General features: G+C 40.9%; 6 protein-coding genes across 6 annotated transcripts; 4 read left to right on the top strand and 2 right to left on the bottom strand.

Annotated features, from left to right (window-relative positions):
• Positions 1-1,312: 1,312 nt before the first annotated feature.
• SS1G_10089 (predicted protein) lies at positions 1,313-2,006 on the bottom strand (the record flags this gene model as incomplete). Its single annotated transcript, XM_001588492.1, has 2 exons — positions 1,313-1,532; positions 1,954-2,006. The coding sequence occupies 2 exons, from the start codon at positions 2,004-2,006 to the stop codon at positions 1,313-1,315; spliced, it is 273 nt and encodes a 90-aa protein (XP_001588542.1).
• A 345-nt stretch (positions 2,007-2,351) lies between these two features.
• On the top strand, positions 2,352-4,182 carry SS1G_10088 (hypothetical protein; the record flags this gene model as incomplete). Its single annotated transcript, XM_001588491.1, has 6 exons — positions 2,352-2,468; positions 2,622-2,819; positions 2,975-3,178; positions 3,344-3,495; positions 3,588-3,672; positions 3,808-4,182. The coding sequence occupies 6 exons, from the start codon at positions 2,352-2,354 to the stop codon at positions 4,180-4,182; spliced, it is 1,131 nt and encodes a 376-aa protein (XP_001588541.1).
• Positions 4,183-4,575: 393 nt separating this feature from the next.
• SS1G_10087 (hypothetical protein) lies at positions 4,576-7,686 on the bottom strand (the record flags this gene model as incomplete). The annotated part of the gene is made up of 1 exon (XM_001588490.1): positions 4,576-7,686. One exon carries the CDS (start codon positions 7,684-7,686, stop codon positions 4,576-4,578), a length of 3,111 nt encoding a protein of 1,036 aa, XP_001588540.1.
• A 1,144-nt stretch (positions 7,687-8,830) lies between these two features.
• On the top strand, positions 8,831-9,643 carry SS1G_10086 (hypothetical protein; the record flags this gene model as incomplete). The annotated part of the gene is made up of 1 exon (XM_001588489.1): positions 8,831-9,643. One exon carries the CDS (start codon positions 8,831-8,833, stop codon positions 9,641-9,643), a length of 813 nt encoding a protein of 270 aa, XP_001588539.1.
• Positions 9,644-10,759: 1,116 nt separating this feature from the next.
• SS1G_10085 (predicted protein) lies at positions 10,760-10,981 on the top strand (the record flags this gene model as incomplete). The annotated part of the gene is made up of 1 exon (XM_001588488.1): positions 10,760-10,981. One exon carries the CDS (start codon positions 10,760-10,762, stop codon positions 10,979-10,981), a length of 222 nt encoding a protein of 73 aa, XP_001588538.1.
• A 258-nt stretch (positions 10,982-11,239) lies between these two features.
• Positions 11,240-12,375, top strand: SS1G_10084 (predicted protein; the record flags this gene model as incomplete). Its single annotated transcript, XM_001588487.1, has 4 exons — positions 11,240-11,382; positions 11,445-11,719; positions 11,806-12,002; positions 12,064-12,375. The coding sequence occupies 4 exons, from the start codon at positions 11,240-11,242 to the stop codon at positions 12,373-12,375; spliced, it is 927 nt and encodes a 308-aa protein (XP_001588537.1).
• Between the last annotated feature and the right edge of the window lie 1,655 nt (positions 12,376-14,030).

The following is a 14,030-nucleotide window of genomic DNA, read 5'->3' as shown; positions in this document are numbered from 1 at the left end:
TCATTTGGAAAATTGGTCTTGGTCTTGGTCTTGGTCTAGCTAATATAATGATAGGGCTTAGCTAGAACATATATATATGCTCCGTGGATAAAACACACACTCGGCAAATGAACAGGGGACAAGGACAAGAACAAGCGAAAATGGAAATGGGAAGTTTCATTCATCGTTGTACACATCCCACATTCATTTATTATTCCCCTATTCCGTGCGTGCTAAATATTGATTGGGAAGGATGATCGGAATTGATTTGCATTCTTCAGGTATGTGTAGATGTGTAGATGTAGATGGACGCAGAAGGGTTCTACAAAGTCGATTTCGATATGAAAGTATTGAGCTGGTTAAGCCGCGATTTCTTAATTTGGATTCTTCTTTTTTGGCTATTAGTTGGATAGATGGCGGTTGCATTGGGGTGTGTATTCCTACCTAGGTATGTAAGATTATGTTTTAGATGCAATGGAGTTTGGATAAGTCTCGGTCTTTCTTCTATATTGGCGTATCGGAATTGGGTATTTGATATTCGATTTTCGATATTCGATGTATTTGCGTTTCATCTCAGAATTATCTACCTATTGATTGAGAATTGAGAATTGGGAGCTGGGATGTTGTGTTTGTTTCTGTTTCATTCTATTCGGTTTGCTTATTTGTATTGTTGAGATCTCGAAGTTTATATTGATTTTGTATTTTGTATTGTTTTCTTTTATTTTCATTCATTCTCAAAATCGATCGTGATTACTATTTCAGCCGAGGGCTGGCTGTAATGATTCATATACGGTATATGTGAACGATGATTTTGTACTGATGACTGGATCACGTAGTTTACAAATCCATCTCGATCTTCTTCTTGTGGATTTAAATTGGTTAATTGATGAAGAATAAATGTAGTTCATTTATCATTTGTTTCTCTCACTCATTCATTCACTCTTTAGAAAACTTTTGAAAAGTAACAGCAAATCGATAATCTCAAATTCATTACCTCTCACCGAGAACCTCGGTCCTTTACTCGTCTTTTATGGATTGGATTCACTGATGATCACTATGGAGGGGTTATGTTACTTTAATATTACTTTTACTTTCTTCTGGCGCTGTATCGGTTTCTGCTTTACTTTGATGGAGGGATTAAGTTGTACGATTTACTCGATTTATTCTTCATCTACCCCTCTTTCACCATCATCTTCTTCATCATCAACATCACCAAATACAGTAACATCCTCCTCAACATCTTCACTAACTCCTAACAACCCAAACACAAACACAATCCCAAATCAATACAAATCCACCCCATATCCACAAACCATGAAACTCCTAGAACCATTTATAAATCATTGGATTGTGTGTCTAGTGACGATTTTCCTGGTGTATCAAATCGCGTTGCTGGTTTATCGTCTTTGGATTTGTCCGTTGGCGAGGTTTCCGGGTCCGAGGTTGGCGGCGGCAAGTCTTTGGTATGTTTAATCTCTTCTAGGCTTTCTTTTGGGGAGGAGTGGTGGAAGAGTAGGGCAGTTGGCGAGAGGAAGACAGAGGGGCGACGTTGGCTAGGGTTGGAAAAATAGGAAGCGAGAGGGGGAAGGGGAAGTGAGGAAGCATACCCGGGATTTATATCTATGCCACCTATTCATATACTGATTATTGATGGATACTGCATGCAGGTATGAATTTTATTATGATGTTTGGTTGGAGGGACAGTATACTTTTAAGATTAGAGAGTTGCATAAGATTTATGGTATGCGTCCCCTTTCATTTTTCTCTTATGCGGATTCGTCGGGATTTCGGTTGTGTTGGTTGAGGAGAAAGACTACTGCATTCATTTTCCTACTGGATTATTTCTATTTGAGGTTATTGTTTCCATTCTAAAGGGACCTCATTTCCCGGGATCTTGTTTATGTGTTAGATGGGGAGAGATTGATGCATTTCTTTAGCTCCTCAAAGCTTAGTATTTGAATATTTCGCTCTTACTTCATATCCTTCAGCCTTTTGATACCATGATAATTTGATTCCGCTTTATTCATCTCTGCTTTCTGCTCCTTGATTTTTCTACCTTCGTCTTCACAATATGCTATATTTATAGTCCTACCAGTCCCTTTCTCGCAACACCCCCCCTTAAATACCGTACTAAACCCCTACCCCTAGGCCCCATAATCCGCATCTCCCCCCACCAACTCCACGTCTCCGACCCCACCTTCTACGAAGAACTCTACTCGCAACACAAAATCCGCCACAAATACACCTACTTCCTCGACCGATTCCAACTTCCCACTTCCGCATTCGGAACCGTAGATCATAAACTTCATCGAGAGCGTCGAGCTGCTCTTAATAAATATTTATCCAAACAAACTATTGCTAAATTGGAACCTATGTTATTGGATATGTTGGATAAATTGTGTGGAAGAATTGAGGAGTTTAGGGAGAAGAGGGAAGTGCTGGATATGAGGATTGTTTATCAGTGTTTTATCACGGATGTTATTACTTTGGTTTGTTTTATTTTATTTTATTTTATTTTATTTTCATTGACTACATTGGATTATCATGTCATATCTATCCAGTATATTCCCTGCTACCCACCAGCCAACTACTTTAAACCAAATAATCAACGCGTTAAACACTAACCACCAAATGATCAACAGTACGCACTAAATCGTTCCTGGAACCATCTCGATTCCCCCGACTTCTCACCCCTATGGGTAGAAACAATAGCCGAAACGGTCAAATTAGGACATCTCCTCACTCAATTTCCTATCCTCTTACCCATCGCTTTGAATCTCCCAAGATGGTTTTTAAAACTCACAAAACCGGGGTTTGCTCTCCTTATGGATTTTCGAAAGGTTTAGTTACTTTTTACTTCCCTTTTTTCCTTTTTCCCTCCCTACCCATTCCGCATTTTCTCCTTCTCCCTACTCCTCGGCTATGCTAGAGAATAAAAAGGACTAGAATCTAGACACCTAACCTAACACTCATAAGAAACTAACAACAAACCCAGGCAATAGAAATAGACACCAAAAACATCCTCGAAGGAAACTATAAATTTAACCCCGATAAAGGTAATGGATTAGACCAAACCATCGTTCATGCAATCCTTGAATCGGATGAAATACCTCCATCAGAAAAGGAATTCAAGAGATTGTTTGAAGAGGCTTTTGTGCTTATAGGGGCTGGTTCGGATACGGTGGCGAATATGTTGACTGTAGGTTTTTTTTATTTATTTTAATTGTGCTATTTCTTCTTTTTGGTCTTGTTGCGTTGGTAGAGCGTGGAAAGATTTTGTGGCGGCCGGGAAGAGGAGAGGAGACGAGGGAGGAATTTATGAAGGAGAAGAAAGAAGGAATAGTTACTAACACTTGCGAATTAGAACACACATTTTCATCTTCTCGATAATCCACAACATTTAAAAACCTTAAGAGAGGAATTAAAAAAAGCCATGCCAGATCAATATGCACGAGCCTGTTTGAAAGATCTAGAGGGTTTACCGTTTTTAAATGCTGTTGTTAATGAAGGCCTAAGGTACACTATCTCTTCTTTCCTTATTCTTTTCTCATAATTTTTGTGTATCATTTACGTGGATGGAATACTAATAAAATGAAATGGAGTAATAGACTTTCCTACGGCGTTTCAACTCGGCTCCCCCGTATTTCGCCATATGAAGTTATGATGTATAAAGATTGGGAGATTCCTGCTGGTGTAAGTCATATTAACCTTACCTTTTTTAAGCGAGAATTCTGTTGGTAAAGGAGATAAGAGTTTCACATGGTTTTTCTTAAGTAAAGAATCCAATAAACGAAAAAAAAGACTAATCCCCATGAAATAAATGAACAGACACCCGTCTCAATGACCTCAGTCTACATGCATCAAAACCCTAGCATCTTCCCCAATCCACTAACATTTAATCCATACCGCTGGCTTACATCTTCTTCATCTTCTTCCTCCTCCTCCACACCCACCCAATCCCCCATCCTCAAACTCGACACAACCCACGAAAAATACCTCGTAGCGTTCAGCAAAGGCTCGCGTAGTTGCGCGGGTATAAATCTAGCAAAAGCAGAGATTTTATTAACGATAGCTACGATTTTTAGAAGATATGAGGTGCAGGGACTTGTGGAGACGGATAGGAGAGATGTGGATGTGAAGAGGGACTTGTTTTTGCCGTTTCCGGAGGTGGGGAGAGGAGGGGTGAGGGTGAGGTATTGGTAAGGGTTGGTGAGCTCGCTGGTGTGGTGAGTGAGTTGGGGATGGGAAGGAGCGGAGAGGAGTCGGGGAAAGGCTGGAGAGGTGGGAAGGGTGAGGCGTGGAAACGACGAGAGCCACGTTGGAGCGGGAGATGATACATAGTAAATACGGTAGGAAATGTTAACGAAGTAGGGTAAGGTCAACAGTAGGCAAGCCAAATCTGTAAAATAAAAAATAATAACATAATCATTATGTCACTCAACGAAATTATAAGCAGAACCTCAATATAATATAATCTTATAAAATAACATTTAAAGTTTCATATACTTCTCTCTTCTAACCCATCATACAAAAGCAAGTTCAGATGCAAATCCTGAATAACCTGCATTCATCCTCATCTAATATGATAATCCTAATCTACAATTCACCATGTTTAATATCTTCCTTCTTTCCCTTCTCTGAATTTTCCTTTGACTTTTTGATTGCTTCCAAAATCTGTTCTTCACTAGGCATTTCATCATTTTCACCCACTTTAAATCTAGTAGCTCCTTCTCCATCAGCTCCCTTTTCTGGCTTTCCATCTGCGCCTCCAAAACCAAGGTCAATAGTTGCATCTGCTTCTTCCGCAGTTGCGGTACCTGTCTTCTTTGATTTCTTAGTCTTTGACTTTGATTTCGTAGCCTTCTTTGGTTTATCGGATTTGGGAGTTGGCTTGCGACTAGATTTGTAGGGTTGTTTCATGCTTTTCATGATAAGTTCTACACCGGCATCTTGCAATTGTTTCGTCTTTTCTGTGAGATCTTTGATGAGAAGAACAGGGTCATCTGTGGGTGCAAGCTTTTCTTGTTTCTCCGAGAGCTCGGCGAGCCATTTAGAGATGCTGTCGTAGAGTTCTTGAGGAGCAACGATATCGGCCTCGGTATAGATGGGTGGGTTCATGGTTTCTTCTTCAGGAGGGGCAGTTACTGTGGATGAAGCAGACCCGGCAATTTCATCATCTTCAAGATCGACGAAATCATCAACCGTGATTGTAGATGTTGTTTTAGCGCTTGCCGAAGCGCTAGATTTGGATGCACTGAAAGAAGAATGGGCCTCTGTTTCATTTTTGATTTGCTCTTTAACACCTGCAATGAACGATTTGGTTTGTTCGAGAGCTTCCTTGAGAGCTTTCAAATGTTCAGGTCGACCAGCTGTTTCTTCTCTTCGCTTTTGAATTGGTGTGACGATGTCTTTCATTTCTTTAAGTTTGGCTTTGAGTTCATCACGGGAAGCATCGGCACCACCAGAATAGATCCATTCACTTGCTGCCTTGGATTTACTCTCCAGTTCTGAACGTTCGGTTTCGGTAGATGCGGCGATGAATTCTTCATTGTCAAGGAAGTCCCTTACTTTGTATGTGAATCCTTCCAATTGGTTCAAAGCTTCCTCACGTAAACGACGAGATCTGTCGGAGTCATCGAACGCGGCGATACGATCTTTCATTCTAGTGATTTCGGAAGCTGGAACTTCTGGAATACCTTTGAGTTCTGTTTCATATTTCAATGGAATGACGATCAGATTCTTCTTGCTCTTAGGAGCCTCCTTGTCTTTAGCTGATGCGGAGGCGGATTTGGAAGAACTGCTAGACGAAGTGGTACTGGTAGATGTAGTGGAACTCTCAGTAGTGCTAGAGCTGTCAACAAAAGCTGTACCATCCTCTGATAATGGAGCTTGGTCCTTCTTCCCGAATCCAAAAAGTCCCTTGACGCTATCGACCATACTCTCTTTCTCTACCTCCTCGGCCTCACAATCAACGACAAACTTCATGATATCCATTTCGCCATTAACAGGACTGACACGAGTGCTTAACTTAACTCTGATATCTTTGTTTTCGCACTTGTGTTTCTCTTTCAAAAGAGCCACAGACTCATTCAAGTTTTGTGTAGTGATGGCTTTCAATTGTTTCTCGGCGGATCCTCCCGATACTCCTTCCGATGATGCAACATGTTGATAAAAGTCAATGGTAAAATCCTCATGATTGTCGAAAGTAAATTGCTTCTCGGCATTAAGATTAGTGGTTGGTTCATATAATCTTTGATGCCTATTCTTCTTGTGGATATCGGTATACTTAATACCGGCCGCAAAAGAAGCACCATCATAGCTTCGAATTTCCTTGACTCTGAATGAAGGACTGAGTCCGGCACCTCTGAACCCAGCACCAAAAACAGCGGCTTCATCAGCATTGACATTGGTGCGGATCTTATCGGAACCTCCAACAATCTTCTCAAGCTCTTTCTGAACAAAAGGAGTTCTGATGGCACCTCCGTGAAGGATAATAGAATCAAGATCATTAACCTCGAGGCTGACAAGGTCCAAAGCTTTCTGAATCACTACACCAACTCGAGCCGCATGTTTTTCAGCGAGTTTTTCGAACTCTGCTCGGCTGATCTTGTATTTGAAGTCAACATCTTCGTAAAGTCCTTCAAAGCCAGCTTGGGTATTGGCATTGGCACTCAAAATTTGTCGCAGACGTTCGGCTTCCTTCCACAATTTCGCAGCAGCTCTTCCATGTGCTTGGACCTTCTCGGCAGTTGCTGATACCTCTTGTGCTTTGGGAGATTCAACAAAATTGGCAATCATATCATCGACGATGACGGCGTTGAGAGAATCACCTCCAAGTGTTCTATCCCATGAGCTGCCAAGGACCTTTACTTCTTGGATAGTCTTGTTGAATTTCCCAACATCCTTCACGGTTCGTCCTTGAAACCTCAAAACTGTAGCCTTTGTAGATCCAGCACCCATATCAAAAACCATGTGGTATTCCGGCTTTCCTCCTTCGCTAACACTGGGGAATGTTCGAGATGTAGCGTAATTAAGACCTACGGCCAATCCATCACTAATCAATTCCAAAACTCGAAGGCCTGCCAAATCTGCAGCCAAAAGAACCGCTCTTTTCTCTTCGGTAGTATAAAATGTTGGAATAGTAATAACTAAATCCTTCACTTTGCTACCTGCTAGAGCCTCTGCGTTCTTTTGAATGCTCTGCAATTCCATAGCTAATATTTCCTCGACGGTCCATGGTAGCTCATCTGCAGCAAAGGCACCACTTCGAAAAGCAGCTGTACCTCGTGTCTTGTCCGCCTCCAATTGTAAAGCTGGATGGCGGATTCCATACTCTTTGACAAGATCATTTTCGGCCCCCAATCCCAAGAGAGGTTTGAGGTTAGGATAAACATCACCAGGAAATCGTGCAGCCAAAGCTACGGCATCTGAACCATAAACTCTTTCTGGGTATGATCCGGTAGATGGGTTTTTCGAAGGCTTAAAGGCTACGGCGGAAGTTTCTTTTCGTCTTGAGTCTTTGGTAAGAACAATTTCGAGTGGAATACCAGGTTTTACGAGGGCTGCCTTGATGTATTCTGTCCCAAGATCAACGCCCAAAACTGCCGAAGCAGCCAATGCTGTGGAAGTGAAAATATAAAATAAACATAATATGGCAAAGATTGGAGAAGAGAATATCCTTCCAGAAGAGCTCCTCGAGAGAGCCATTATATGTTGTGGTGTAGCAGACTTAATTGCTACCAGTAAATGAAATGAAGAAAGCGGAGAAATGTAATGGAGGGGGAGGATGAAGGATAATGACAAAGATATATATGTATGCAGGACTGTATGTAGTATGTTATGTATCTCTGAAACTACCTAGTAAGCGGTACCGCTACACCTTAAAATCTGTCCACAACGAATTCCAAATCAAAGTTGAGAGACAACAATTTATTAATTATAGGTAGAAGAAATAGGACAGTAAGACTTCATCTATTTCTCTTTAATTAAGTTTCTTTCTTTCTTATTGACAAGTATTCTTTTCTCTATTTTCCCCTCGAGATTGATGCTGTTTATCCTTGTACGTATCCTTGGTACCAAAAGAGGACAGCTTTACCATTATTTAATCCTTGAGCTCTGATGTCGATAAGATGTGTTATCGGAAGATAAGATAAGAGATGTGCGCACAGAGTCTTGGAACCTCCGATTTTCCGACATTTGAGTTATTCATAGAAACACCAGAATTCCAACTTTCCCCTCTACCCCTCCATCTATCCATCCCATCACTCCTTCCTGTGGCAAACAACCTATTTTTGGAATACCCGGTACTTCTACAACTAATTACTACTCATACTGAAATTTAGGTTTGTTACTAATCAACACATCTAAATATTGTGAATCATTCAGCTCTTCTACAGTACAGCCTTCCTACAGCCTGCCTTTCTCCAACTTTCAAGCACCAAAACTACCCCTCCATTTGGGAACAACAATTACAACAACACCAACTCCTACTCCTACTAATTCGACTGGCCACTACTGACATTCTAACAAACTTATTCCTGTCTCTGCCCTCTCTTCACCCCTTCGCCTCTCCGTCTCTTCTCTCTCCGCCAATCCGCTAGTCGATCATCCACATGGCGTATTTCAATTCTCAAGCTTTATGACAATCATACAAAGCCACCAGTCATCATTGTGCATATCCCTAGGCTATTATTTAAATTGCGTATTGCAGCCACAGAATCAAATTTGATCGACAACTACTCATTGTCTATCGGTATTTATATCAGCCGCAACTCATTCCTACTTCTACTTCAACTTCAACTTCTACATTTACATCTACATCTAACAGAGGCGTCAAATAATCTCCTTTACAATGTCTGCCACTCCATTCATTCAATTTCTAGGTCCAACAAACCTTGAAGGATATGACCGCAAACTTCCCGCATCAGAGCAACCCAATAATATCCCCAAAACATTCGTAGATGCTATGGAAGTTCGAGAAGCTGTCTTCGTTAAGGAGCAAGGTGTACCCCTCGAAAATGAATTCGATTCTGATGATACTCGAGCTTGCCACTGGGTCATCTATGCTTCAGTGAACGAAATGACGGAACCAGAGGTTAAAGACGATGATGGAAATATACTACGGAGAAAGAGAAGCAGAACTACATCTCAGCCGATTGGTACAATTCGTCTCGTACCATTTCCGCATCCACCACATCCTGAACCTGGCTCAAGTTATCAAGCTGATGCGCTTGAAACCGCTCCAAAGCCCGACAGTACAAATCCACCACCTTATATCGTCGATCGAGCAACTACATATCATGACGGTATCGAGCCATATATAAAGTTGGGTAGACTAGCAGTTATCGAAGAATGCAGAGGTGCCGGGATCTCCAAGTTATTGGCAGGTGCGGCGATGTCATGGGCTCAACAAAACCCCTCATATTTCAACCCCTCTATTGCCACAGTTGGAATGGAAAATGTAGGAGCTTCGAGTACAGAAGAAATACCAGTGTGGAGGGGTTTGATGTGTGTTCATGCACAAGAACAAGTTGCATCTCTTTGGGCTAAATGGGGTTTCAAGATCGATGAGGGAATGGGGACGTGGAATGAGGAAGGAATCAAACACGTGGGAATGTTTCAAAGGCTGAAAACGGTGAATGATATTGCACCCACGACGATTTAAGAGAAAATTTGATACACAGGAGATATGAGATACCCAATTAACATTTTAAGCAATAAGATCAATGGTCTTAATGATATATGGAGATAATAACTTACAGCATGAAGTATCTTTAGCCACATTATGTCTCGATTCTCATTTGAAAGTTTAAACTGGTGGGTTATTTTTTACTACTTGTTCATGATCCTGTACAGTATGCTCTCACGTCTATGCCAATCCAGACCGGTATAGTAATGAGATATGGAAATGTCTGATAATTTCGGGTTCAGACAGAGGTCAGTTTGATTGTTCGCATGTGGCATAAGTTTACGCGCTGCTCGGGATGCAAGGTCTTGATTAGATACGGGACACAAAAGAGGAGAACCTGGCGATTTGATTCCTTTAAATGCAGTTTAGTTGGTTGCTGAATGAATATGAGAAAGTGGTTTCTTTGTAGGCGAGGCATTGTTACCAAGCGGTAATTGGCTCAATTCAAGGTTTGGTCCTGATTGAGCTTTCCCATAACGTATTCTTTGCTCTGCTTTGCGGGCTCTCCTCATTGACTGGTAGAGATGGGAAATTTGTAATTGCCTAAAGTATAATATTCCAGTTCATTTTATTTTATTTAAAATCTAAAATAATTAATCTTCTTTATAAAATAAAGTATATAATAATAATATTATATCTTTATTATACTTTATTGTAATCCAGCTCTGCTTTACATAAAGCGCCCATCCCTATTGACTGGTCCATGATATTTGAGAAAGTGGTAGAGCTGGCTATTGGGGCTTGGCTTTGGAATCTGAACTGGAGTTGCTTTTTTCGGTTCTCTTTTTTATTGTTCACTGGTTACCATAGATGTGCGATGGAATATTGCCCACAATGTGACAACTTTGCTTCCAATGAAGATCCGCAACTACCAACTGTTGTAACAATGGCTTTCTTAAACACTTGCATAGCCAAAACCATTTATCGTTATGGCTCCCTTCACAGTTGGGGTCATAAGAGAAGCCTCCTCCACTCCAATTAATGGATTCGATCGAACTACCGTCAGGCACCTCCCTCGACGAAGAACAAGAACAAGAAACAACAAATCGCGCCATCTTTATCTCTTTCGCATGAATCTATTTTTGCAACAGAATGGCTGCCAACAGGGTCCATTCAAGTATTTCCATCGCGAGTGTTTCCAAAGGCAGCAAGCACATCAAATGTGAATATGCCTCCAGAACTGACGCATGGATTCGTGCCTCCCTCGACCCGGGTGTCCAGAAAGATTTTGTCGACGCTTTAGAAAAGGCCGATATCCCTGATGAAGCTAGTGTCGCCATCTTAACCTACCTGCTAGAAGGAATATATGCCTGAAACTAGTATCAAGCATTTCTATGATGATGCTGCGATTCACACATTATCAGATTACTTCAGTACGACAATGCATTTGAGATGCTAGGCTCTTATATCTAGTTACGACTAATCTATCTATCAATGTGTTTGCTGATCACGAGGACTAACTTGTGGATTGGCGCTTTAAGGGACTTAAAAGATCTCACCATATCAAATTGCATCAACCAGCTCCCTTTCTTCTTCTACCTCGATCACCTTGAATTGTGATTGTGGATCCACATGATTTTACAACTTGTTAACCTCTTCAAAGCTGCGAGGATGTTTTCAACCATCGTCGGTCGCTCTGGTCGCGAATACGTGCACCAACAGGTCATCTACGAACACCCATCGAAGAAGCCGGAACTTAACATTCACCTTGGCCGGTAAATTTAACAAGTGTTCTCTCTCAAATTTTCATGATCATCAAGACTGAAGGTGTAATTAGCTGCGATGGCAAACCATACGTTTTGAAGCCTGTTTCCCCTTCGATTTTCGACTTCCTTCAGAGTTTCAAGGAAGAATTCAAGAACAATCATCGCCTAAGGCATCATTTAGATGATAATGATACTCAAAAGGTACTCGTTTACGAGTACTTCAAATCCAATCTGCTTGAACTGGTAGATGCTTATGCGCCTCTTCCTTTATTGGCAAGAAAGACTATTCTTAAAGAGGTTGGATTGGCATTGAAAGATATGCATAGCAAACATTGGATACATTTAGGTATGGTACCATTATGCTCGACTCTTTGAATCATATGGATCATTACCAAATCCACAAGAAGCTTTGCTGAACTTTTGTTCCTGTAGACATCAAGCCTGACAATGTCTTTCTCAACTGGTATCTCGACAACGATGACAAATTTCATGTGGACAAGGTACAACTTGGTGATATGGACTGTGCTTTAAAATTAGAAGGGCAAAAGCTTCTCAATCATAGGATAGGGAACATGATGTGGCAAAGTCCAGAAGGACAAGTAGGAAAGGGTATCGGGAAACCTTCGGAGGTATTTCAATTTGGACTTTGAGAATCTAGAGGTAGATCCTGAGCCAGTGATTCTGTTCAAGCTTCTTTCCAATTTCGGTCCATTACCAGATGCATTAGTAGAGCATGTTCAGGATAAGAAAGGAGGAGCACTCTTGAAAGATCTATGGGAAATGGTTGTAGCGGAGGAACGAAGAGAAGGCTATGAATCTTTTGAAGAATGGAGCGAGAAAAATTATCGTAATCTGGATAATGAGGCTAAGAGGTTGATATTGAGGATGACGAATTTGGACCCTGCTAAAAGGGCTTCGATGGAGGATATTATGATAGATTCTTATTGGGATGGAGTTGATTCACATGGTGTTTTTGAAATCATCTGTGAAGATATTGATTAGAATACTCGTGAAGATGGATTAGCGGGTGGGAAGTCAAAAATGAAAATGAAATTGAAATTGATGTAAGATTAGATAGATAGATACTTGAGATAGATACAGATATAGATGCGAGAAATAAAGGTTAGCTCCTCATCTCATTACATCACTCAATTCAAACTTTGATGTAATTATCCCACATCCATCCACGTTAACATTCACTTCAGATCCATCACTAGTTGTGAACCTACTTTATTTTTTTCTTTCTGCTACATACAGCATCTGGATCTATTGAGAAATATATGGATATCCATTCAGAACCGTCTGATTCAACCAACCCTCCCAAACTACTTTTTCGGTGGCCGGTAGTCCGTAAGTGTATTTTCATATACAAGACTGTTATTTAGTTTAATATCGTTAGGTTATCCTTTGGGAAGAGTGTTATGCAGAGAACGTACTAGTTTGTAGTCACGCGATATGCAAGTATGCATGTATGTATGTATGTATGTATGTATCTCATTGCAATTGATCATTTGGTTAGATGCGATGATTATGGAAGATGATAGGTGTGATGTGATGTGAAGTGATAGTAATAGAAACGGAGGTATTCATATATTCATATATTCTTTAGATTTTTTAATATGGTGTGGAAGGAAACCTGCAGAAATTGTTCGTAAGGTTGTTGTGGAATGTGTGGGAAGTTGACGGCCTGACTTCAGTTTGAGCTTGAATTTGTGCTTGAGGAAATTGATTATTAGTCTCTGAGGGCGTTTACTAGGTGCGTGTTGTCTTAAGTGAGGCGCATTTGATGTAAACGGTGGCGAATAATTGAAGGATGGGAAGTATATGAAGTCGTATGTTCCTTTCTCTCTATTGTTCACTCTGATCTGATTTTGAACTATTCAATTGCAAGTCACTTCACCTGGTACCATCTAAACCGAATCAAATATTCTTTGGAAATTCTTACCGCAAGGCGCGGGGTAGGATGTTTTAATTTATGGAGGCTAGCCTCAGATCAGTGATCATGGAGTAGCTTTCGAGGGCTGGAAGCCCAGAAATATTATGTTGTCCAAAGTAGTCACGGTGCATGTCATCTCATTGAGCATGCGAATGCCGGATTTGTAGAAGCCATTCTGATGATGAGGATGCTAGTTGGACTCTCCGAATACATAAGGCACCAGGTTTCCGTCTTCTAACAAACTAGAGACGGTTGTGGATCTTGTTTTCTTCGGCGGGTGAATTTATACATGAGAAGAGAAAGATTATATTATTCATCGAGCACGGTATGATCTTCAATGAGCAGAACAGTAGCTTTACTGTTTATCCTTGTACCCTTGAATCTTGAATGGATGTATCTTAGAGGAAGATCCTTGCCTGCCGAAGCAATAGATTCTTTGGCCCTCGCTGTCAGTACTTGGACTAGTGAATTCGAAGTCCATGTGATTTTGAGCTATAAGACTTAAATCTTCGATAATCAAAGATGGGGAAATGTATGGATCTTTTGAGTTGCTCAAGAATGCCTCTTGGGATGAAGTTATGCTCATGCTATGTTTGATTCAGTGACGGGGGAACATCTTATAGCTGTTTTTTCGGGTTCTTGGATAATTCGGTATACAATCTCGTAAGAAGTTGCAATTGGTTGTGGTTTGGAAGCGTGGGACTGATTTACATGGTGTACT

The sequence above is a fragment of the Sclerotinia sclerotiorum genome, genomic scaffold (assembly GCF_000146945.2).
Source record: "Sclerotinia sclerotiorum 1980 UF-70 scaffold_15 genomic scaffold, whole genome shotgun sequence".
NCBI lineage: Eukaryota > Fungi > Ascomycota > Leotiomycetes > Helotiales > Sclerotiniaceae > Sclerotinia > Sclerotinia sclerotiorum.
Note: the sequence above shows the minus strand (reverse complement) of the source record. Positions and strands in the feature narration are given on the sequence as shown.